Here is a 17,595-nt window from a genome sequence, read left to right as displayed (position 1 = left end):
CTGGCCACGCCGGCCATGGTGTTGCGCGCCACGGCCGAGGTGCCTTCCGGCCCGGACAATGTCACGAAGGTGGAGTGCTACATGGACTACTCCATGGTGGCCACCCCCAGCTCGGAGTGGGCCTGGGAGCTGGGCCTGGGGGTCACGTCCACGGCGCTGGGCTTCGTGGTGCCCTTCACCATCATGCTGACCTGCTACTTCTTCATCGCGCAGACCATCGCGGGCCACTTCCGCAAGGAGCGCATCGAGGGCCTGCGCAAGCGGCGCCGGCTGCTGAGCATCATCGTGGTGCTGGTGGTGACCTTCGCGCTCTGCTGGATGCCCTACCACCTGGTGAAGACGCTCTACACGCTGGGCAACCTGCTGCACTGGCCCTGCGGCTTCGACCTCTTCCTCATGAACGTCTACCCCTACTGCACCTGCATCAGCTACGTCAACAGCTGCCTCAACCCCTTCCTCTACGCCTTCTTCGACCCCCGCTTCCGCCAGGCCTGCACCTCCATGCTCTGCTGCGGCCACAGCAGGTGTGGGGGTGCCTCCCACAGCAGCAGTGGGGAGAAGTCGGCCAGCTACTCCTCCGGGCACAGCCAGGGGCTCGGCCCCAACACCGGGAAGGGCGGAGAGCAGACCCAGGAGAAATCCATCCCCTACAGCCAAGAGACCCTTGTGGTTGACTAGGGCTGGGACCCCAGAGAAGCCTGGTGCCCTCTGCACGCCCCAGCCCTCGCCCTTGCTCTCTGAAAGTCAGGTAGCTTGAGGGCACTTTTGCTCTTGCACTGGACGCCATCCTGGCTCCCTGCCTCCCGCCTTCCTCTTGCACTCCTTTCTCCTTTAGTTTTTGGTCAGAGGTTGCGGTGTGATGGAAGGAGACTGAGCCCTGCAGATCTGAGCTCGGCCACTCAACATCTGTGAGACTGACTCTGCACCAGTCTCTTAACTTCTCTGAGCCTCAGTTTCTCCATTTGTGTATGTATAATGAGGGAAGTCATACGGGCACTGAAATGATGGGTGCGTCTGGCTCAGTAAAAGTTGGTGTCTTTGCCCCCGCCCCCCCCCATCCCATCTTTCATTCTGGGATCTCAGCTCTTTTTTCTCCTTCCTTTCTGTTTAGTTTTCTCTACCCTCTCCCTCCCTTTGTTTTTCCCTCTATCTCTGTATAGTTTTTCCCCCTCTGAATCCTTAGCTCTGGCTCCCGCCCCTCTCCCATAGCTCACTCCTCCCCTTAATCCATTCTTCTTCCTCTTTTTACCTCCTTGTTGTGAGGGGCTCCTAAGGGTTAAGAATCCCGAAGCTTGTAAACACTCTTTATCCTGTTCTCTGAGAAAGCCAAGGGAACGGGCTGGGGGCGGGGGCGGGCTGGGTGTCAGGGACAAGTTAGCACTAGCACTCCAGTCTGCAGGAGCTCCAAAACTTTCCCCCAAATCGCATCAGAGTGCTGTGATTTCAGGCACCTCTGGGGGCTCCCTTCCTGCAGCCCATCCATGATGCCAACCAGACGTGCTTTCTGCAGTTTTCCTGGGACGCTGTCATTCATCCTCTCATCTCTGAGGGAACTGAAGGGCAGTGGGTTCACAAGCAATGGGCTCCTTGGATTCCTCCTGTGAATGGGGGGTTGGGAAGGGACAGGGAGAAAAAGGAGAGTCAGCATTTGGTCTACATGTGACTTGGCTTCTCTCCCACAATCTTGCCCCCCGCCCCAACCTCCTTCAGAGCTGAGCTTACCCCACTCCACCCATCACCCCAGGATGCGTTTCTTGGGCACTGGTGCTACTCCGTGCCAAGAGTCAACTTTGGATGTGGTGGAGATGCTTGCCTTGTGTGTGTATATGTATATATATGTAAGCCTGGGTGAACATAGCATGACAGCAGTGTGCCTGTGTCACTTGTCACTTGGATGAACCCCCCATCTCTATTCTTCACACAGTATGTTTGAGAGAAGAAGGGGCATATTGAGGCAATATAGAATAAAAGGGAGCCCACCCCCACTGGATTTGGGGGCTCTGACGGCTGGTCCGTGCTTTAAGAGAGAAGCCTGTGTTTGTGTTTGCTCCTGGCTTCCTGTAGGGACATCCCTCCCCAGAGCTGCTGACACTGAGGCTTGGGGACGAACTATGGTCCCATGTGCTGGGTCCCCAGACCTTCCCTAGTTCCATGAGGGAACCAGGAGGCTGGTGGAAAGCTTCCCTGGGCCCCGTTCTCACGCCTTCTCACCTTGCTTTGAGTTTATGGGTGTTTCCTTCAGCACCCTCCCTTTTTCCGGGGTCTGTGACCCTCTTCCTAAAGGGGGACATCTGCTTGCCATGGGGTGAAGAGCCCTGTGGGTTTTTCTCACTCCACCATCAGGATTGGACCCCTTGGCTTCTCTCGCTTGGTTGGGGGCTAAGAGCAGTTCCTGGAGCAGCCGTGCAGGGCTGACAGCATGAGTCCACACATCCAGAGAGACCTTGAGGGTGACATTGATGGTCCGGCCTTTGTGAGCTGGGGGCAGGGTGTGTATGTTCCGGGTTTTGTCTTTGGAGGATTCTAGACGTGAAGGACAAGACATCAGCCACGGAGGCAGGAAGAGCCCAGCTTGGTGTAAATGGACATCTTGGTCATTGCTTGGATGAGGCCAGCTCTGGGAGTGGAAGGAGGAGGAGGAGAATGGAGAGACTCAGCTTAGTAATCTCCCCGTCATAAGCCAGCATCTTCCACAGACTTACTTTCTCAGCCCAGGGCTGTCCTCAAAGCATCCAGCCAAGGGTGAAAGAAGCTTCTAGAAGGGAAGAGGGTGTGCCCCTCAGAGAGCCTCCTGGGGACTTGCAGAGACCTCCCGCCTGGAACTCATCAGTGGTCCTGGATAGAGGGTGGAGGAGGCTGCCTGCAGTGTCCCTCCCTTGTCCCCAGCCTGCCCCTTCTTGGAATGTCTATGCTATTTTCTGACCCTGTTGGTCACTGTGGTTCATCAAATAAATCTGTTTTGTGTAACTATTGTGTTCAAAGACCTTTCTCACACAAGTGTCTTAGGATGCCAAAAAGACCCCCAATTTACAGATGTTACAGTGGGAGGTTGTGTGAGCACAACTGAGAGAGAATAAGAAGGGAAGTGGAAGCTAAAAGGACTAAAGTGGGAAACTGGAAAGGACATGGGGAAGCTGCAAGAAGATGGAGGAAATAGACCCCAGGGAAGCAAAGCTTTCAGGATGGGATCAGGGGGAAGGCAAAGGAAATAAAGGGATGGGGAGCAGCTAAGTTTTTGTGTTTGGAAAAGCCTAGAACAAATGGGCACACATTTTGGAGACTGGAGCACAGATCTGAGGGAAAATATTAACATTTCTTCCTGTGAAGGTAGACCTATTATTTATTCACTAGAGGCCCACCCCCGATCAGGGCCGGGTGAGGGGAAGGACCGCAGGTGGTTGGTGGGTCAACCTCACTCCCTGGTGGAACTTTCGGTCGAACTCCCAGTAGAGGAGCAATTTGCATTTTAGCCTTTTATTATATAGGATTAATTGATCCCTTTATTCATCTATCATCCCCTATTGACTCATTCATTCATTATCACATGAGCATCCATTCAGTTACACCAGAAGTTCCAATGCTTGTTCTCCAATCAGAGTCACTCTGGATGGTTTTGTAAACACTCATGCTTTTTGTCACCCAGACCAATGAATTCAAATCTCCTGGACTTACCCCACAGTTTATAATTACTAAAAATTCCTCAAATGATTTTGGGGGAGGACACGTTTGGATATGTTTCCATCTACATAGATTCTGTCCAAATTAACATGGGCACAAAAAGACTAGAGAGTCAGAGGCAGAGGCAACCGGGCTCTGGATGGTTATGGAATTGGGGGAGGACAGGGCTGGAATGAAGATGTGTTCACTATCTTCCACAAAGACCTCTGCTACTAAGAATGTTTGCAGATAACACAGACGCAGTCACTGTGGTAGAACGGGTAGGAACATGAGAGGTCACATTTACTGCATTTACCACAGCACTCGCATTTTCCAAGCATTATCTCACTTAATCCTTGCAATCCTCTGCCAGGGACATTTCAACCTCATTTTGTTGATAAGGATGCTGAGGATCAGAGAGCTTAGTTAGGTCCTTTGACCAAGATTACACAGCCAGTTCATCGGAGAGCCAGGCTAGAACCAGCCAAGTCTAACACCAAAGCTCATGCACTGTTCCTCCCAAAGTACAAATGAGGCTGTTCCAGGTGGGTAAGATTGAAAGTGAGGTGTCATCTGTAAGGTGCCTGCCACAGGTGGATCATACGTGGAGAGTGCTCCAGGAGTGGGTGGATGAGGCAGGATGGAGATGGGACAGGGAGGGTGGACGATGCACAAGAGAGAGGGAGAAAGAGAGAGGAGGGGGAAGGGAAGGGAAAAGAAACAGATGGAGACAGAGACAGCAGAAAGGAGAGACAGAGACAAAGAGAGAAATAGAGACAGAGCGTGGGGAGGTAGGTGGAAAGCAGAAATTGGGAGGCAGGGAGGAGTTGGAAGACAGGGTATCAGTGCTTGTTTTCAGTCTTCTGAAACACACCAGGGAAAACCCTGTGGGAATTTACAACTGTAACAACAACCTAGTCACACAATTTTGTTACAGATGCTGAAAAAGCCTCACCAACTCTCTAGGGAAATTTGAGGTAAGCTACCCCCCCCCCAAATTGTAAGATTATAGAGCACTTAATAATTCACGTGTTCACACATTTCTTCACTCACTCACTCACTCACTCACTCACTCACTCACTCACCTGTTTCTTCAACAAGTTCTTATTTATTACTTAGGTGCCAAGGAACATGCTGGGCACAGGATCAAGCGGTGAACAGGACCCTGGGGCTGCCAGTCTGGTGTTGGAAACAGACAGTTGAATGGGTGATTATGCTGGAGTGTGGCTTGAAGAAAGGGAATGTAGAAGTGTGTGGAGGGCCTTATCTAAATGATGGAATGAGTCTGGGCGGGTGTCAGGGGAGACTTTAGGTACACGATGGATGCCAGGAGGCTGCTCTTGCAGGGTGAGGGTGAGCGATGTATGGAGAAACCACTCCTTGCAGAGGAAATACCCACATATAAGAGAGCATGCAGCCCCTCTGAAGAGTTGGAAAGAGAGCTCATCTGGTTCTCACCCCAACCCTACCTCAGCTCTGGGAGGTGAGCCAGGCAGAGGCATGGGAAAAAGCTTGCCCAGGTCTCAGGGTGTGGATGACAAGCAGATTGGGGCTGGAACTAAAATCTGGGTCTCTAAACAATGTAGGGGAGCCAGAGATTTTTTGTGTGGCTTCTAGTTTTTCTCCCCCCTGGGCTTGAGCTACTTTTCTCTAAGTTATCTGTCAGGGTCTCCTAAAGAGGCACTCTCACACTGGGCCTGTTGGAAAAAGATGCTAAAAAGGGGTAGATGGATCCCGTGGGAAGACCACCCTGAGACTAGAATGACACTCAGCGTAATAGGATCCTGCTATGATTATCCTGCCATCTCAGCGGGTACCACTCTGTCTGAACTCCAGGGTGTTTGAAGCTCGCAAGGCCTGATTCATCGGGTGCAGCTCTTTTCACTTATTGCCCAAAATGCTTGTAAAGTTGCTATGAGCGATGTTAGAGTCACAAAGACATGACTCAGAACTTAAAATTAAGTGCACAAGAAAGGAGATTTGGAGATGTTGGGCCGATACTAGAAGTTTCAATTTGTAGTTTGAATGTTAGAGCATCAAGCAATATTCATTGATTTATTCATTCAACAGACCTACGATGCGTCTGGGACTCTTAGAAGCTGAGGATACAGAGGTGGACCAGACATGATCTCTGTCTTCATGGAGCAACTTGAAGAACCTTCTAGCCTTACCTTCCCATTCAATAAATGGGTAAATTAAGGCCCACAGAGGAGGACTGATTTATACAGGTCTTATGTTGGAAAGATGGCAGAGGTGGGACTAGAACTTAGGCTTCTCACTGCCAGGCAAGAGCATGTTCCATGTTTCCAGATTTAGAAAAGAGAAAGGGTCTTTTACTGAGGCTATGAAGAACAAGTGGAGAGGGTCAAAGCAATGATGGATCACTAACTGGGGAGTGGGTGGGCACAAAGGTGCTGGGAGATGGTTAGCCATAGTTTCGTTAATACACCTTTTATTTTAGAAGAGTTGTAGTTTTAAGAAGCATGAGTACAGAGAGTTCCATATATTCCACATCCAGTTTCGGTTATTAACATCGAACATTAGTAGGACATACTTGTCACAATTAATGAACCAATATTGACATATAGGATGTCCCCCCAAAACGTATACACCACTAAAAGCTGATAGTCCAATGGACATTTCTTTTCAGATTTAACCTATTGGAATGAATAATTATTCAAAGTGTGTATACATTTTTTGGGACACCCTATATTACTACTAACTGCCCATACATTATTCAGCCTTCCTTCCTTTTTACCTATGTCCTTTTTCTGTTTTAGGATCCTATCCAGGAGACCTCATTGCATTTAGTCATTTCGTCTCCTTAGGCTCCTCCACACTAGGACCGTTTCTCAGACTTTGTTTTTGTTGGCCCTGACAATTTTGAGAAGCACATGTCCGGTATTTTGTTCTGTGTACTTTTTAAAACAAATATTTTTTATTTCCATGTACCAGGCATATGCTAGATGATAAGGAGAGAGCAATAAATAACAGACAAGTGATTCCTGCTCTCTGGCAGTTTAACAATGAGTAGTAAAGTGTAGTAGCATCATTGCAGGAAGCACAGCGTGCCATGGAGGCACCCACCCGTCTTCTGCTGTGTAACGATGAGTGATCACAGATGGGTCAATGCACTGGCTGAAAACACAGGTCACCTGCAGCTCCACCTGGTTTCAAATGTGGCATTCTCTCCCACCTCCAAAGCATCCTAGGGCTCATTTCTGGCCTGAATGACTGGAAACCTGGGGACATGAGACAAAAGCATATTGTATTCAGTGGGCATCTTACCCTATATTGTTCTGTACTTTATTATTTAGTCGTGTGACACATTTCTTGCCTACTCAAGGATGCCTCCTATATGGACAGAGGATAATGAGAAGTGGATTCCCCAAATCTGCTTGAACTACCCTACACAGTCAGCACCCTTCTTGTCTTCTACTTCAGTGGGAACATATTTCTAGAAGAGCCCTTTTTGGCTGCAATGTAATGGCTCTGTGTGCTCGTCTGTCTCCTCTGCTCTATGGGCAGCTCCTCTAGAGTAGGAGCTGTGTTTACACATCTCTGTACTCCTGATGCCTGGATTGGGGCAGGTTGCTCAAAGGGTGTTTGCTTAAATGATTGAACAGCTGGATAAAGAAAGTTCAGGAGGAAAGGTGAGAAACACTGATTTTTGCTTAAAGTGAACAAATTGATTGCTTTTTAAAAAGTCTAGAAAGATAAGGTAAAGATTGGTGATGCACTGAGGTTGGTGAGAACTAAGATTACTAACCACTGAGTCAACTACATCCGATAGCCTTTTCCTCTTTGAGCCGCTGCTTGGGAACCACAGTGCCAGAACACAGGAATTAGTTAAGCCATGTTCTGCGGGGCACTTCTGATATTCTTGTAAGTTGAATTTCTCGAAGTATAGCTTTGCAATGACCAGTTCAGTGTTTATGCTGAACACTCTGTCTTCAGGTCTCTCTGGCTGGATGGTGGTATGCGAGGCTGGTTGGCTTCCTGTGGAAGTTATCGGTGAGCCAACTGGAGCTGGCACTGAGTCAGTTAATGGGAAACTATGTTCATGGAGGAAGGACTCTCATGATGGTGGGATGTACAAATTGAGTAAAAAATAAAATCTTGGACTTCCCCCTTCTATAAAAATACCCAGGGAAACTTCCCTTCCGGACCTTAAGAAAATCTGGTCCAGGTTTAAGGGCATCCAAGAAGAGTTGGCAGTCTTTCTTCAGGGTCTGGAATATGTCCATAAGTTCAAGAGGTTTTCCTGTATGATGGGGATGGAGTGGCGTCTGGTGATAAGAGAGAGACCCAAAGCTTCATTCTAGGGGGGCTGGTTTGGTCTCTTTGGCAGAGAACAGATTTTGGCAGCAGGGATAATAGTGACCCAGAGTTTGGGGACTGTCATCCCAAGGTGCCGGGATTGAAGAGCATGGATATGACCCTTACCATTAGGAAAAAGGATGCACCGATATAGTGGTTAGTTGGTTTCCGGGATGAGACCCGGAAGCCCTTGAGCATCCCTGGGATTCAGCTGGCTGCCAGTTCTGTATTGGGGTTGTCATTAGGCTATCAGGGCCCCTGGAAGGTGATTGTTATTTGCTGTGCTAATAATTAGCTATTTTATGTTTGGGAAAAGCAGAACAGCAATTACCAAAGGAGTTGACTAAAGACAGATGTTGAGGCTGGAGGAGGAAGTGATTCCATTCTGACTGTGGAAATCCCAGCAGCCCAACATGCTGGCATGAAAAACACAGCATAATTGAGTTGGCAAGGAATGCTCTTACCCTCCTACTTCGCTAATGAAGGAAGTAAACCCTTGGGAGGGTAAGTGACTTTTTAAATGTCATTGATAGGTAGTAGCTAAGTTGGTTGGTGGGGCTCTCTTAATTCCCAGGCCTGCTTGCTTTTCATGTCACAAAGTTATCTCTTTTCTATACTATAGATGGTTTTGGAAGGGATACTTGTTAGAGTAGACAGACAATAAAAGGTAGTATTGATATGTCCAACTTGTGTTAGTGATGATTTAGCTTGTTTTATTCAAAACTATGATGTTAGTTTCCTGTTGTCCATTCTGTTAAGGGCACAATTAGACAGGTCTAGTCTGAATCCCAACTCTTCTTTGTTTGTGTCATCAAGACAAGTATTTCTTAACTTTAGTGTGCAGAAGAATCATTGGGGATGCTGTTAAAATACAGATTCTGATTCAGTAGGTCTGGGGTGTGTCCAGAGGATGTTGTTTCTTTAAAAGACTTCTGGCAATGGTGGATGCTGTTGGTCCAAGGAACACACTCAGGGGAGCAAAGATTTGGGACATAATATTCATCAATGGACTGCTTTCTCATCTATAAAATGGGATAATAAAAGTGGTTACCCATAGTACTGGTTTGAAGGTTCCATGAGTAATGTTTGCAAGGATCTTGCACAGTTTCTGGCACATAAGAAGTAATCAATAGTGTTCCAGTCCATTTGGGCTGCTAGAACTAAATATCATAAGCTTGATGGCTTCTTAACAACAAACATACACTCCTCACAGTGCTGGAGGCTGGGAAGTTCAAAGTCATGGCCCTGGCAGGTTCAGTGTCTGGTGAGATCCCACTTGCTCATTGGAAGCTGTCTTCTCACTGTGTCCTCACATGGAGGAGTTAAGAAGCAGGTAAGTTGCTAGACTTTAGTGGTGGGAAAATGAGGGAACCCTGGTATTGTGATGTTTAATTTTCAAGTGACTTGTAAGATGAGTTCATCAGGTGTGCAGGAGGTAGTGAAAGGTGTATATAAAGTTTTGAAGGCTTAAAGTATCATCTTGGGCAACGAAAAAGCAAAATTCCTAGGGAAGTATATAGTGCAGATTCTCTCCTTTGAGAGTTGTGTCCATGAATTTAAAGGGGAATCATTTAGTCAGGCTGTGCGATTTTCTCTGGCAGCATTTAGCTGCTGTGGCTACAAGCACAGAGAAGATGCTCAGTAAGTGTTGGAGCTTGCAAGGTGATTGTGACAGAGGAGAGAGGCATGAGGTATCAGGGTTGTCTGCAAGAGAGTAGATATAAAGAAGTGCAATGGAATCAACTTCTATAAGGAAGGAAGCAAAGACAGGAGGTAGACATATGGACATGTGGTAGACATAGGTTAGTGGTCATTAAAAGGGACAAGAAATGTGGGAGTGGGGGCCCCACTACGGCAAGTGAGCTGGAGGAGTGGGTAGTGGAGGTCAAAGAACAAGATTTCAAAATAGAGATTTCTGGTAATGACAGGGTCTATGGTGTAACTATTGAGTGGATAGCTGAAGTGGAGAGAAGAACAAGATTGTTGGGGGTCAAAGACATCAAGAAATGGAGAGTCCAAGCTGTTGGGTGAGTTCTCTCTCTATATATTGACGTTCTGAGAATTATTGTAGGAAGAAGGCAGTGAATATGATTGTACCCAGGAGCTAAAGTGTGCAGTAAAGAAGGAATAATGACTAAGAGAAGAGTAGAAGGAGCCCAATGAGGAGGAGGGCATGGGTATGAAATAACTATAAGTAGGGCCATGGTTAGCCCATATGCTTTTGTGCAAATTAGAAAAAAATGCCTCTTCTCCAGTGGGACGCATAAGGTGGGGACTGTGGGCTGGATTTTATTCACCCCTCAGGTGGGCATTCTTGGGCAGGACACACCCTACTTGGGCAACCTGTAGAGCCATACCTGGTAGTCCTAGTTGAATGGCACAGGTATAAAAAAAGTCCGCTTTTTGCAAGGGAAATATCCCGAAAGAGGTCACGGGGAGCAAAGATCAACACTCTGATTTTACAGGCAGGGAAACTGAGGCCTGGAGAAGGGAAATAAACACATAGGAGGTCAGCAGCAGAACTGAAACAAAACTGTTCTGACACTTGGTGTTTTCTGCCACAACCCGTCATGGAAGTGACGTTTTAGCAAATGCTTCAGAATTGCAAATTAAAAAAAAACACCCCACATGTTTTCCCTCCAAGTCGCTTCTGTGGGAGGTGACAGACTTCTTTCTAGTGATGCTGCCATTGTTCCAACCATTTCTGGAAACTCCTTCAGCGATATGATCTTCTGAGTCACAAAGACAGCCCACCGCACCGGAGAGCCTTACTGAATACCTGTCCTTGTCCTTCTCTGGCCTTGGGTTGAGAGCCCGAGATGCAGCCTAGAAAAGCGGCCTCTCTACATCTTATTTAAACATGTAGGTAGTTGGCACTCAGCATGTTCTAGGCCCATGAGATCCCCATCAAGCTTTGGGGGTCAGCTATCACTGTGAAGTATGTTTGGTTTGAATAGGTTTTGTTTTGCAAGGCTGGTGTGCATGAGGTTTGCATGTGTCTAGTATCTTAAATGCAAGCAACAGAACCTTCCCCACCTGTTTATGCAGAAAACAAATTTAGTGAAGCATATTAGGTAGCTCACAGCATCTCTGGAGAATTATGGCTCAGGAAGGAGCCATCCTTGAATTATCTAGTTCTTGTGGGGACCACATTGCTTGCACCGTGAAGTTCTGCTGGGACTGGACACAGCTCTTCCACCCCTGCTGTCCTCGGTAATTTTTGCCTTTCCTCCACCTCAGCCACAAAACAGATTCCACGCAGCTCCTGGGTCCTCAGCTTGTTCTCCTTTGATGTAGATTCTCCCACTTGCATGCTTGGGGAAGCCCAGGCCATATGCTGGCACTAGCGGTGAAGGAGACCAGGGAAAGTGGATTCCAGCTTCTAACATCAGAGGCAGGGCTCAGATTGTGGGAAGATCCCCAGACATAGGGAGTCTGTGCAAAAAATGGTGAATTCTACAGACATGGCAGTGGTTCCCCCCTAAGCTGTAGACTTCTTTGGGCCCTTATGCCTAGAATTTGGGAAAGATGCCCTTAGGTATACATTGTCCTTTTAGGTCCAATGGCCCATCTTCACACAGTGTGATCACCAGCTCAGAGACTGCAGGAAGCTAGACTTTTTGTGCTAATAATTTAGATTTCCCTTTAAAATGAATGTAGTTAAAAGAGAAATAGGAAGTGGTTTCTCCAAGGCCCTGCAAATGGGTGGTGGTCAAGGTCAAATCCTCCTGCCAGCAAACCTGTGTCCATGGAGAATGCTGAGACATTCTACCTGGCAATGCTATTCCTCAGTGATCAGAATCCCTTCTGTCCAGTCTCTAATGAACAGAAAGGTGACCCAGCAGCTCCAGGATGTGAGGGAAGGATTCATGACAAGTGTTTATTGAAGCTTTACTAGGTGTTAGGCACAGGGGCCTGAGCCTGGGCCATGTGGGCCAGAGGTTTCTGAGAAGAGTAAGATATGGACTCTGTGTACAGAGCATGCAGTTTAGTGTTGGTGACAGACAGTCTGTGATTAACTGGGTGTCAGTGGGATACGGGGAGTAGAGGAAAATGGTCTTGGGGGTCTTTCAATCCTGGGACCATGTCTGAGGCCTCGTGAACTAGATTTCCCTTCTGCAAAGTGGGGCTAATAAGACTTAGCTCATGTGGTTGTTTGAAGGAGTAAGTAGTATATAGTATACAGAGCAGCCAGGGGCTGACACAGCAAGCTTAGTTCCCCCGAGGCCCCCATGTCTGTCCTTTCCTCCCTTCAATATAAAGTGTGATGGGATTGCCGAGAAGGTGGTGGTTGATTCTGCTGGATGGGTTCTGGCTGGGCTCCTGGGGATGAAAGGGTTCTTCAGGCAGTGGAAGAGCAGGATCAAAGCGATGGATACTGTGTTTGGGAGCTGGTGGGCTGAATAGCTGGTTGGAGGTGTGTGAGTGGGAAGGGGACTGGCTGGATGGGGACTTAAGGGCTCTGTGAGTCACGCTGGGGGTCTCTAAGCATGGGTGGTCAAGAAAGGGATTTAAGGCAGAGGACTGTTCCCAAAAGGCCAGAGCAGCTGCTCTTTGGCTGGTGAAAATATCTCTTTTATTTAGGAATTGCCCTGGATTTGGAGCTCTCCAACTCTCTGCTTGGTGAGATAAGGATGAAAGGGCTGGACTATTTTTTGGTCCCCATTCAACCCGGGGATATGTATGGTTGATGCCTTGGAGAGCTTCTTCTTCTTTTTAAATTTTAAAATCAGCTTTATTGAGGTATAATTTATATACAATAAAATGTACCAGTTGAAGCATATAATTTAATCATTTTTAACAAATGTATACACCTGTTTAACACCCACTATAATCAACACATGGAACATTTTCATCACACAAAAATGTTCTTTTTGGCTGTCTTCTTGCTATTGCAAATAAGAATAATAATAATACCACTTGTTAAATATCTATCACTCTCAAGCAATGTTAGATATTTTACATAAATAATTCCAAATTGCTTTAATAGCTCTGTAAAAGCAGATACTATCATCTTTATTTTACAGAAGGGAAAACTAAAGCTTGGAAGTGTGAGGCAAATTGTTCAAGGTCATGTAGTCAGTAAATGGCCATGCCAGGATTCCAAGCCAGGACTGCCACCTGGTAAAATCAGTGCTGATGTCACCAGGCCACACTCCTGAGTCCCACTGGGTTATTTCTAACTGACATGAAAACTCCATATCTACATTCCTCTACACACCTTTCTACTGCTCTATATATCTCTATCCATACTCATCTATTTATCATCTCTCTATCTTCTTAAATATCTCATGGAATGGCAGAAATTTACCCAGTATCTCAAAATCTCCTACCTTCCCCAAATCTCTGGGAATTCAGGTGTATTTCCCTTTCTGGATGGAGAAGCTGCTGTCATTGAAGGTGTCCTAGAGTGAAGGTGGCCTGCCTGCCACCTCAATCATGGACAGACCCAGACCTGGTAGCATAGATTAAGACATACACTCCTGGGGGTGGAAATGTATTCAGCCACATTAGATGGTCCTTGTGCATAATTGCCCTCAGTCTCATCTTTGAAAAAACAGAATTTGATTAGATTGTAAGCCTGGTTGGCCATAGCAAGGAAGTCTTGGGTGGGACACAGAGGTAGAAGAAGGGAAGAAAGAACAAAGAAAGGGTTTATCACAAGCCAAGTGACTTTGTAATTTATTCGGATCCAGGCCAGGTCTGCCCCTGAGAGCAGTAGCAAATGGGCTTGGGTGGGCCCCTTTGATGCTGACTGTGTCCGTAAAAGGTTGGATGAAATCTCCTTCAAGACATAAATATGTTCTCGGCTCCAAACACAACCTTTCCTTAAAGGGAAAAATGCTCTCGGGTGGGGAGGTGACTTTATTTGGGTTTCCCTGGGGTGGGCAGCAGCTCACTGAAGACTCCTGGCAGGAAGCAGTCCAGGTGGCTCCTGGCCAAGCCGGTGGAGACCTCTGACCTTCTCTCTGGACTTCAGGAACTTCTGCTTCCCTGGGAGGAGGAAGGGGGCAGGGAGGAGGGGAAGGCACAGGGAGGAGCGATGGGAAAAAAAGGAGCTTTCTGGAAAAAAAAAACGTTGGCTGTCCTAGAACCAAGGTGAGTAGGAGGACTCGCTGAACTGTGAGCCTTAAGGAGCCCCTTGGTGTTTTTTGTTGTTTGTTTCTCTTGTTCATGGCTCTCAGATCTTGAGTATATCATGAAGCCATTGAATGACAGAGGTTCACTGGGTGCCATTGAGTGACAGAGGATCACTGGGTCTTATCTCTCCATTTTGCTTTATGTAGCAAAGGCCCAGAGAGGGGAAGTGAGTTCCCAGGGTCACTCAGACACTTTGCACCACCCCTCACAGCTCTACTGTGTCACTTTTGCGACTGAATTAATCCAGAATGGGATGGATTGATAAAAATAACAATAACAGCCACAGCAGCCTCAGCTAAAGTTAATCAAGCACGTCCTATACTAGACATTTCCTGAGCTTGAGTGTTTCATGGGCTTTACTTCATTCAGTCCTGGTAGGTGATCAGCCCCATTTTCCAGATAAGAAAACTGAGGCTCAGAAAGATGAAAAAAAAAAAAAAGGCCAAACATGAAATGGTAGCCAGCAGAGGAGAGTTGGGATTGAAACCTGGGTGGATGGTTCCCAGGGCAGAGGATATCTCTGTTTTACTCATCCTCAGTCTTCCACAAGGCTTGATATTGCTCAATTATTTGTATGTAAGCCACAGTAATTTTTATTTCAATTTACGTTTCTGCTTGGGTCTTGGTGCTGAGACTGTCCTTTAGGCACTCAAAATTGAAGAGTTAAAAATTAATTTTCATGGGTAAGGAGAGACTGGTTTAGAGAGAGTAGGCATTAGTGTGCATATGTAAGATCTAGTGCTTCCTTGAGATGAAAAATGTGGCAAGAGAGGTCATATTTAATATTATTTCCCATTTACCTCTATCCAGTGCCCTGAAGAGAGGTAACATGTGTTGAACACACTTATGCTAGGCATTTTAGCATGTTACCCCAAAATCATTGCAACTGTCTTGGGGAAGGGTGCTATGTTATTATGCCCATTTTACAGATTAAATTTAGAGTTAAATGAATTTTCTCAGGGCAACACTATTAAATGGAAGTCAGGTTAGGAACCTCGAAGTGTTGGAACCCCAAGTCCATATACCCTCCAGGTGTGGGATAAATAATTTAAATGGAGGGAGGACCAGGTTGACATTCTGCTCCCCATGCTGGGGTGAGACCTAGGCAGAGAAAAGGAGGGCTCACTTATTTGTTTTTCTTTTGAAGAGTGGAGAACTAATGCAAGCTACAGGGACGGAGTAAACTCACAAGCCAAGAGTCAAGGGGCTTGAGCCAATGGCCCTGCATGTTAATCCACCAATGACCCCCTTTGTGCTCAGAAATAAATGGACTCCCAAGCAGACTCCTCTGAATGAGAACTAATCCCTAGATTCCCTCACTGACCAAAATATTAAGCTGAAGCAACAGAACTGCCCTCCAGAATTCTGGACTGTCTTGTGATGGCCGATGAGAATCATCTGGGCTCTTGTTATCCATTCCATAGACAGAAGCTGTGTGCTCTCGCTCACCTGGGCTGCTTAATGAAATAGTGCTGGTACTAGGGACCCCTCTCCAAGCTGAGTGCACTCTCAGCGATCTGGATTCCAAGCTGGGACCTATCAATGTGGGAGATAAAGTATTTGTCTCCTGTTCTCATTTATCACATGCCCACGGTCCTTTGTCATTATGAGCAGGATTAATGGCTCCTACTGGAGTCTGCTTGGGCAAGCCTGCAGAGGGGCAGGGCTTCCAGCCTGCAGCAGCTGTAACTGTCCTGTCACAGGCTTTAAAGGGGCTGAGAAGCTAGTTCCCAATTGGTGAGTCTTAAGACCAGAGGGCTTGAGGGACCAGCTGCTGGGGACTGGGGGCTGCTGAAGGCGTGGCAGCTCTGGGAGGTCTCCAAGGGTTTCTACCTGCTGAGAACAGAGGGTTCTCAGTGCCTGCGAGTGGGGTGTGAGGTGGGGAGGTAGGGGGTGGGGCCATCTTATGAGAGGTTTGTTTTCTCAGTGGACTGAGCCCAGCTGTACTGGTAAAGGTGATGAATGTGTTTGTGTGTGTGAGTATTTGAGTGTGTATGTGTGCGTCTGTGTGAATATATGTATGTGTGAGTGTGTATATGAGTGTGATGTGTGTGTGTGTGTGTGTGTGTGTGTGTGTGTGTTCCTTTAGGGCTGTGTTTGGACTTAATTCAGCAAAGCCCCTTTGAAGTGGAAATCAGAAAGCTGAGGCTCTCCCAATTCAGAGCAATTTCATGGCTGCGTGGCAGGGAAGGCATTTATAAGCTACTTTCTCACTTTCACACTGTCTCCCCCATCCCAAATGGTGTCACAAACAATGTATTTGTGAGACCCCTGTTTGCCAGGTCTCTCTGGTTTCCATGGAAACCACAAAGCTGATTTGAAGGGGGGTGAAAGGGAGAGAGAGGGAGGCTTCCTCTTCAGCCCAAGGGGAGGGACAAAAGGGAAGGGAGGGGGAGCAGAGGTGTCACTAAGGAGGATTTATTGTCCTTAGTCTGTGGCTTTCCAATTAATTGCAGGGTAATGGAGCCTCAGGGCGTGGAGGAGGAAGCTGAAAGAGACTGGGAGCTATGTCCTAGGACCTGAGTGTGATTCAAAGGCTGGGACAAAGGGACTGGAGGGAGACCCTATCCCCACCCCATTGCCTTTGATATAAACCCTAAATTTCCTGGACCACCATACACTAGAGCTGTCCACTGTCCTTCATTTCCTCCCCGGGTAGTCCCACAGAAGGAGTGCTGGCCTTGCTACTGTAAGTTCCTCCAGGGCAGCAGCCTTGTCATTCCTTTCTACATCTCTAGTACTTGGCCCCGTGCCTATAAAGGTCTAATTCTTCCTCCCGCCTCCCTCCCAACTAAGGCCTACTCCTTCTTCCACACTCAACTCAAGTCCCAGCTTCTCTCTGAAGTTGCCCAGCTCACATTCTTTACCAGGGTCTTCAAAACATGCCTCTAGTTCTGTGTCTTGCATGTACATATTAATATCTGGTTTCTCTGAACATCTGTGTGTGCGCTTAATCACAGCCTGTTTTTAAAACACAGGCTCTTTTCCTCCTGTTGGAAAGAGTATGGAATTTGGATCACAATCACACGAATTCACAATTCAGTTCCTATCGTGAGTGCTTTGCATGCAGAATATCATTAGAAGTAAAAATTCATCTGAGTGTGAGCTTGGCTCTGCATGCTTGTGAACTTGAGCAAGACATTCCAATTCTCCGAACCTTGCTAGTAGTTTCCTCATCTGATAGATAGGAATTATGGTGACAATTTCCACAAGGCTGTTTTGAAGATCATAAGAGCTGTTGTCAGGATGGTGCTTTGAAACTGCCCTGAGGATGTGTGTCATTGTCTCTGCTGGAGTTCTCTGAGCACAGGAGCTTACTGAATGCTGGCCTCCTACCCGACTCCATGCACAAGTGCTCAGCTGCCCTACTGAGAAGCACACAGCAAATGTTTGTCCAGTTGAGTTAAAGGTTGGTGGAGAAAATAGTGCTGGAATGCTCACTGAGTCCAGGTAGGGAATAGTGTGGGGCCCACTGGG

The 17,595-nt window shown here is 47.1% G+C and overlaps 1 protein-coding gene and 1 long non-coding RNA gene across 15 annotated transcripts in view; both read left to right on the top strand.

Annotated features, from left to right (window-relative positions):
* APLNR (apelin receptor) overlaps nucleotides 1–829 on the top strand; it is a 1,654-nt gene extending 825 nt beyond the window's left edge. The window contains exon 2 of the mRNA XM_005885147.2: nucleotides 3–829. Within this exon, the coding sequence (XP_005885209.1) occupies nucleotides 3–678 (676 nt within the window). The 3' untranslated portion in view covers nucleotides 679–829. The remainder of the gene's footprint in view (nucleotides 1–2) is intronic.
* A 3,750-nt stretch (nucleotides 830–4,579) lies between these two features.
* The window catches only part of LOC106724565, a 66,089-nt gene continuing 53,073 nt past the window's right edge, over nucleotides 4,580–17,595 (top strand). For 13 of the 14 annotated variants that reach the window (XR_001360408.1, XR_001360405.1, XR_001360403.1 and 10 more), the window contains exons 1-5: nucleotides 4,580–4,634; nucleotides 4,777–4,864; nucleotides 5,728–5,910; nucleotides 9,191–9,310; nucleotides 9,906–10,004. This is a non-coding gene — a long non-coding RNA (uncharacterized LOC106724565). The remainder of the gene's footprint in view (nucleotides 4,635–4,776; nucleotides 4,865–5,727; nucleotides 5,911–9,190; nucleotides 9,311–9,905; nucleotides 10,005–17,595) is intronic. The other variant, XR_001360409.1, reaches the window with a different exon arrangement.

Source organism: Myotis brandtii, unplaced genomic scaffold (genome assembly GCF_000412655.1).
Source record: "Myotis brandtii unplaced genomic scaffold, ASM41265v1 scaffold892, whole genome shotgun sequence".
Taxonomy (NCBI): Eukaryota; Metazoa; Chordata; class Mammalia; order Chiroptera; family Vespertilionidae; genus Myotis; species Myotis brandtii.
Note: the sequence above shows the minus strand (reverse complement) of the source record. Positions and strands in the feature narration are given on the sequence as shown.